General features: G+C 39.7%; 1 protein-coding gene across 1 annotated transcript; it reads right to left on the bottom strand.

The window, feature by feature from the left end:
• Positions 1-2386: 2386 nt before the first annotated feature.
• LOC138884911 (uncharacterized) lies at positions 2387-2812 on the bottom strand. The gene has a single exon (XM_070165778.1). The coding sequence runs from the start codon at positions 2810-2812 to the stop codon at positions 2387-2389; it is 426 nt and encodes a 141-aa protein (XP_070021879.1).
• Positions 2813-8147: the final 5335 nt, after the last annotated feature.

Here is an 8147-nt window from a genome sequence, read left to right as displayed (position 1 = left end):
AATATGAGATCGTTTGAAAACTGTAATTTTTTCAAAAATACTTTCCACAATAAATAAGATGTTTCATTTTCTTTCCAGATAGCAAGTGTGAGATACCTTTCTATGCCCACATATCAATGTGTGTAAAAAGTCATGAAAAATGTCATATTGTGCAATATGAGGAAAAATTCATCTATATGCATGCATGTCATATGTGCATGCCAATTCCATGTATCTTAGAGATGAATCATGTACTAACACTCTCAGAGTACTCAATCTCACTGCCGCACACTTTCCACTCATCATGTTTAACCACTCGATATTGTATATGGACCATTTGTCCTAGGGAAGATCCATCCTGAAATATATATATCACAGACCATCAGTCACTCAGTATCGAGGAAGGCCAATCTGGACCCATAGAGAAGATCCATCCCCAGGTATATAACTACTTCGGACAAGATCCATGTCCAGGGAAGATCCATCCCTCAATATAATCAACCGCATTCATTGGGGGGTGTACAGACTCTGGAGGGTCTCCTACATCCCAAGCGCTATCATAAGCCAGATCCACGCATAAATCAATATAACATGTTGCGGCGTGGAGCCTGATACCAAGACTATCACTGATAACCAGGCTCTCCACCTCACTCAGTTATCAATCTCTATAGTTTCACTCACAGGCTCACAATGTCATAAAACTAGCCCAACAACAATGATATGATGTATTAATAAATAACAACTGAGACTGAGATATGATATGAATGCATGAATATGACTGAGTATGAAATATCAGTAAAAATCAGTGAGATGACAGCAAGAAATGACCACTATGGTCCCAACAGTATCGTCTTAAAGACTAAATATAATATCTAGCATGATCAACAACTCAATTACTTTATCATATGGTGAAAACACATATATTAACAAGATAGGGCCACTATACAATGTCATGGAAATAACAGATTCACAATTCACAGGGTGCATACCCACACGCCCGTCACCTAACACTAATCACATAATATGAAATTTGGGGTTACATATCCTCAACACTAAGTTTAGAAGAGTTACTTACCTCGAACAAGCCAATTCCAATACCGAGCAAGCTAAGCAATGCTCCAAAAATATTATCTCATGCCTTCTAACCTCCGAACAGCTCGAAACAAACAAAAAATAACTCAAATACATCAAACAATGCTAAAGGAACCAATCCTAATAGAAAAAGGTCGAATCTTTAATCAAAAGCCCAAAATCGACCAAAAATCCCAACCTGGGCCCATACATCGAAACCCTAGAAAACTCACAAAATCTGACAACCCATTCAATTATGAGTCCAAACATACTAATTTCATCCAATTCCGACTCTAAATCGATGTTTAAAACTCAATTACTCACTTTAGAAATGTTTTTGATAAAAATCCCCAATTTTCCAATCAAAATATGGATTAATTTAAAAATGAACTCCTATGATCATATTGAGATACAAAAATTATAGTTAGATACTAACTCCCATGAAAAGACCAGAAGAACGCCGTGAAAATTACCTCAATCGGAGCTTTAGAACTCAAGATATGCTCAAAATACCAAAAGAACGCAGTCTGATTTTTTTATACACAGGGATTTTTGCTTTTGTGATAAAAACTCTGCACTTGCGCATTTCTATCTGTCATTTCCGCTTTTTAAGACAATTTTTCGGACCCATAGGGTCGCAGATACGGACCCAACTTTGCATCTGCGTAAACACCAGCACCAGCTTTCTTCCCCGACATTAAAGTGAGCATAACTCTCTCATACGATATCCAAATTCAACGATTCTTTTTGCTATGACTCCATAACTATCATGTGGATCTTATACTTTAATAAAAATAGAATTTAGAGCTTATTTGATTAGTGTGGTACCATTTATGCTCGAATAAACAACGTCGAAAGATAAAAATCGAGCGCAACACAACCCAAACCTATCTGAAACTCACCCGAACCTCTCGGGACCCAGTTCGAACATTCCAACAAGTCCCATATCATAACATGGACATACTTGAGGCCTCAAAACACACATAACAATATTGAAATGATGAATCACACCTCAATTCAAAATCAATGAACTTGAAACTTCAAACTTCCCAAACCGATGCCGAACCTATCAAATCACGTCCGATTGACCTCAAATTTTGCACAAAAGTCACATTTGATATTACGGTCCTGCTCCAACTTCTGGAATTAGAATCCTACCCCGATATCAAAAATTCCGCTCCCGTTCAAACTTTTCAAAATTCCAACTTTCGCAATTTCAAGCCAAATTCTACTATATACATCCAAATCATAATCCAGGCGCGCTCCTAAGTCCAAAATCACCAAACGAAGCTAATGAAACCAGTAAAAATCCAATCTAAGGTCAAATATTAAAAAGTCAAACTTGGTCAAACTCTTTGTTGTCATTCTCTTCATAATCATCTGATTGGGCCATCAATGTAAAAGTTGAATCATATTCATTTTTCTCGCTTTCAAATGCCATCATGGAACTATCACCAGCATCAGTTTCATCTTCAGACTCACTAGAGGAGTCCCCCGATGCTGCAAGAGCCTGTTTCACCATATTGTCAGTAGATCTCTTTCTTTTGAAGTCCTTGTCAGGAACCGGGTTCCTCTTAGCTGCTTTCTCAGGGTTGTACTTGGAGAATCCTTGCTTCAGGAGAGGATAGTCTTTGATGAAGTGCCCAGGCTTTCCGCACTTATGACAGAGATCATAGTTTTTTAATTTGCTAGAGCTGCCCCTTTTTAGCATTCCTCCATTTCTTCTTACCATCTTCTGAAATCTTTTGGTTAAGTAAGCCATGTCACTGCCCTCCTCACTTGAGTCATTGCTATCAGTTTTGAGTACCAGGTTCTTTTCTTTCTTTAGTTCTCTTCTTTCACTGTCTATCTTCCTCTTCATCTCGTAGGTCTTCAGATTTCCAACCAGCTCGTCTATAGTCAGCTCCTGCAAGTCCTTTGCTTCAGTAATAGCATTCACCTTTCTTTCCTAAGAGCTAGGTAGAATATTGAGGATTTTTCTCACTAGCTTGTTCCTAGGAATGGTTTCACCAAGTGAGTGTAACTCATTTATGATGGAAATGAATCTTGTGTGCATATCTTGTATAGATTCATCATCCTTCATCCTTAAGAGTTCTTACTCGGTAGTGAGCATATCTATCTTAGATTGTTTTACTTGGGTGGTTCCCTCGTGATCTGTTTGCAAAGCTTCTCATATCTCCTTAGCAGAGATTCTACTGTATTTATCAGGTCCTATTCCACATACCAAAATCTTCTTGGCACGAAAATTCTTCTTCAAAGATTTCCTGTCTACATCGGTGTATTCTTTTCTGGTTTTCGGCATTGAGAATGGAAGATCTTCAAGTGCCTTTGTTGGGACATAAGGGCTGTCACATATGACATCCCATAACTCAGAATTCTTAGCCATGATAAAATCATGCATTCTTGTCTTCCACCACCCATAGTATTGTCCATTGAACCTCTTGAATGATGTAAACACTTTCATTGGTAAAAGGATAAGTGGCCACTGGAAACAGTGTAGTGCAGGCAGAAACAGTGTAGGCAGTCATGTCGCTTCCAGTTGTGTCCAATTGACTTCATACTACTATGAGGGAACCACAAGGGTATCAGGTCCTTATTTGGTTCTATATCTCCTGAAGCTATAATAGTTCACATTTAGCTGGAATCCATTAACTTGCAGTGTAGCCCAAGTGTGTCAGATTCCCTATCTGGTCCTTGACAATAAGTTTGTTAGATCATCAAAATATAAGGCAAAGACATTGAAAACCTATCAATTTCCCCCTTTTTGACGATGACAAACTTAAACATTGATAACATGTATTTAGAGCAAGGTGAACCAGATAAAGTAGCAGGAGCTCACAAGTTCCCTCTGAATTTATGCCTTCCCTTTTGAAAATTTTAAGTTTGATCATTTTATCTACACTTATTTATTCCTCCTTTTGGCATCATTAAAAAGACACAAACAGTCAAACAGCATAAAGAAGTCTAGCCGAGCCAACTCATGCCACATATATGCACACAACATGATAGAAAAGAGAATCATAAAATTCAAGCAATGAGATAATAAAAGAGGATCGATTTTATATAGATAAAAATATATTCCTTTGCTTAAAAAGCAAAGGCAAAATTGGACTGTTAAAGATGGGAGCAGTACTGTTACATACCAACCACATCAAAAAAAGAAACAAAACATCTACCAAAAAAATTTGAAAGAACATTCCAGAAATTAGTCACTAAAGGGGTACTTAGGGAGCACTAGGAGTAGAGGGCATGGAAGCAGCAAGAGTTTGGAGAACTAGATCTATTCGGGCATTGGCCGATTTTGCTCATTGAGCAGTTCTGCTATCAGGTTCTCCACTTGCGCCCTGAGATAAGCATTTTCTTTTGTCAAAGCCACTTCATCATTTGACGCCGGAACCCTTTGGGCTTGTAGACCTTCCAGGATAGCATTCCTAGCCTTCAACTGATGAATCTCCTCAGTTGCGCTATTTTGAGCATTAGTGAGTTGTGAGACGGTTGATGTACTGCCTACCCCCCCCCCCCCATTCTTTTCTATACACTCGCATTCTTCCAACGTTGTCTGTGAGAAAGCCTGCTTCTTAGTTCCTACCTTGCCTTGCCCTAACGGCACCTCGTAGAACTTAAACACTTGTGTAAGCAGAAACCTATATGGAAGGTCATGATTACCATCCTTGAAGGTTGCTACTTTTTGCATGTGTTCAATCATAATAGCAGGCAGGCTTACATGAGTAAATCTATCCAGTTGCTCCATCAAAAACAAGTCAGACTTAGAAGTTATGGACCTTCTCTCAGCATGAGGAAATATAACTTTGTTTACCAATTCGAAAAGCAGTTGATAAATAGGGAATAATTCCTTCTTGTGGATATGGTCCCCCTTTTGGTTCGCATTGTCCTTTACCATGGCATTTCGGAAATTATACTAACATGCATCCTTCACACTAGACATACCAACTGTAGGGACTTTAAGAATGTTCCCAAACAAACTTATATCGAACACGATATCTACTCCATTCACCAAAGCACAAATGTGGTCGGTCTCAACAGGAAAGAGGCTAGCAAAGAAGCTTTGAACCTCATCCTCAAATACCTTAGGTGCATCTATTTGGAATAGATGCCCCCATAATTGAAACTCAACCATCTCAAGAACTTGTCGCATACCAGCCATCTCAGAGATTGCTGGGTCAAACGTACGACCCAGCAGAACCTTTTGGTGCCTTAGGCGTTCTGAAGTAGAACTGTCGTCACTCCTCAGCCTTTTCACAGAACCAGGTTCCTAAACAGTTTCAGACTTTTGTTTGCCAGACTTCCCACCACTTGATTTCTCTTTTCCCTTAGACTTGACTAACACATCCTCATCAGACATTGAGGACTCACTCACAACATCCTTCAACTTGGAACTGGGGGTTGAAACTTCCTCTACTGAAGCAGGCTACTTCTTTTTCTGGGACCTCTCACCAAGGAACCAGGTTCCTCTGGTGTTTCCTCTTCCACTTCCACCACAAGGACAACTTTATCACATACGGGTACATTATTTTTCACCAACCTCCTCTTTTGCTTCTTACTACTTTTTCTGCTCTTTTGAAGTGCAGAGTCGTAGGCCACCTTAGCTTGCAACCTAGTAGTAGGTCACTTGGTGGAAGACTCAGGAGTGGACACCACCATTTGCTTAACTATGAACGCATCAAGAGTCAGGTTGTCTAAATCCTCCTCATCGTTGGACCTCATCTCAGGAGCTTGAATGTCCAGAGGCGCAATAGCAAATACAGGAGCAGAATTGTCCTGGGAATAAGAAGCGTAAACTGGGTCCTCCGGAGAAGGGTTAGATTCCTCATGTGAGGGCCTAGTAGTTTCTGCTAGTGCAATTCCCTCAATGGTCATTATGGCTCCTTCTTCCCCTATACCCTGTACCTCATTTCTTTGAGAAATTATCTCATAAAGGACACTGTCAGCAGATACCACAAAGATGGTTACAACATTTTCTTCCTCAATCGGTACCACTGCCACCACGGAATCTGTAGCAACAATGGTAGAACCCTCTGCGACCTCAAGGCTTTGACCTTGTTCTCCACTTGTTCTTTGATTAGTGGGAACCTCTGAAGATAGAGAGGATGGATCAACAATTTTAGGGGTTTCTGAAATGGAGAGACGGGGAATCTGGGTGAGGTGTGATTTCAGTAGGGAGAGTAGGAGTGGTTATAGAAGACTCAAAAGGGACAGAGGACTCCATAGGTTTTTCAGTACCAGGGATGACTGAGGCAGGGATGTCGGAGTTTGTATCAGCCATTGAAAAGATGGAGTGAAGGTACTTTGGGAAGTTCTAATGGAAGACTTATGGTTTGTGGAGAAAGGAGGAGGGTTATATTAAGAATAGATAATTATGAAGAGAGAGATAGGGACTGGTTCTAAAACGGTGGTTGATCGTGGAGAAGTGCAATGTTTCAGAGGGAGATGGAATGATTTGAAGTGAAGAGGCATGACAGCAGGGTCTGAAAAGGTGGATGACATGGCAGTTGTGTTTTGTACCTTTTTAAGACTTGTATTAAAGAATGCACAGAACTACTAACCTTTGGTAAAAGGACCAGGTTCTTGACCTGTTATTTGAAAGTATCAATCCTCTTTTATCATCCATGCACTGCATCTACAGCTTCTATACTCATCATGCGTGTTTACCTGCAATGATATTGAAGTGAGTTAGACTTGGCCAGAAAACACTTTAGCTAGTTTTACCTGAAGGTGATTTTCATACCCAAATAATGAGGAATCGGGTTCTCAATTGGGCTTTAAAAGCCCTAGCTTAACTCTGTTTCTTTCAAAATGTTCCCTACTTAATGCTTTGGTGAATATATCTGTAATTTGGTCTTCTGTGCTACAGAACTTCATACAGATTAACCCTTTCTCCATATTGTCCTTCAAAAAGTGATGCCTCACATCAATATGCTTGGTGCTTTTGTGTTGAACTGGATTCTTGACCATGTTGAGTGCACTGGTGTTATCATATAGATGGGTAACACTCTCAGTAAGTACCCCAAAATCCTCTAGTTGTTGCTTAATCCATAGAAGTTGATCACAGTAGGATGCTACAACTACATATTCTGCTTCAGCTGTTGAAAGAGCCATTGAGTTTTGCTTCCTTGTTCCCCAAGAGATGAGACATGAACCTAGGAAGTGAGCCATTCCAGAAGTACTTTTTCTGTCCATAAGATATCTTGCATAGTCTGCATCAGCATATCCACTGAGATTAAAACTGTCACTTGAGGGATAATAAAGGACCAGGTCATGTGTTCTTTTAAGGTATCTCAGAATTCTTTTAGCAGCCTTCAAATGAGATTCCTTGGGATTTGATTGAAACCTTACACATAGCCCCCACACTAAAGACAATATCGTGTCTGCTGGCAGTGAGATAGAGAAGATACCCAATAATGCCTCTATACATGGTTTGATTCACAAGGGATCCAGTTTCATCCATTTCCAGTCGAGTGGTCGTAGCAATGGGAGTGTATATCACTTTTGATGCTTCCATGTCAAACCTATTCAAGATCTCCCTAATGAATTTTTGCTAACAAATTAATGTACCCTTTAAGGACTATTTTACTTGAAGACCCAAGAAGAATTTCAGTTCCCCCATCATGCTCATTTCAAACTCACTTCCCATGAGTTTTGCAAATTCTTCACACAGAGAATCAACTGTTGCCCCAAAAATGATATCATCAACATAGACTTGAACAATGAGCAGGTTCCTTCCCCGTTTATTTAGGAACAATGTGTTGTCAATTTTCCCTCTTTTAAAACCATTTTCTAAGAGGAACTTTGACAGCTTTCCATACCAAGCTCGAGGAGCCTGCTTCAATCCATTCAATGTTTTGTCCAGTTTAAACACATATTCAGGGTGTTCATGACATTCAAACCTTGGAGGTTGCTTCATATAGACTTCTTCCTTAAGAAGTCCATTTAGAAATGCAATTTTGACATCCATTTGGAACAAGGTGAATTTCATTTGAGATGCAAAAGCAATTAGAATTCTAATAGCTTCCATGCGAGTGACCGGAGCAAACGTTTCATCATAATCAATTCCTTCCTCCTGATTGTAGCCTTGAACC

This window comes from Nicotiana sylvestris, chromosome 2, assembly GCF_000393655.2.
Source record: "Nicotiana sylvestris chromosome 2, ASM39365v2, whole genome shotgun sequence".
Lineage (NCBI taxonomy): Eukaryota > Viridiplantae > Streptophyta > Magnoliopsida > Solanales > Solanaceae > Nicotiana > Nicotiana sylvestris.
Note: the sequence above shows the minus strand (reverse complement) of the source record. Positions and strands in the feature narration are given on the sequence as shown.

Excerpts from the sequence above, each read along its gene's own strand:
- LOC138884911 (XM_070165778.1), bottom strand. The coding sequence starts at position 2,812 with ATGGCTTACTTAACCAAAAGATTTCAGAAGATGGTAAGAAGAAATGGA.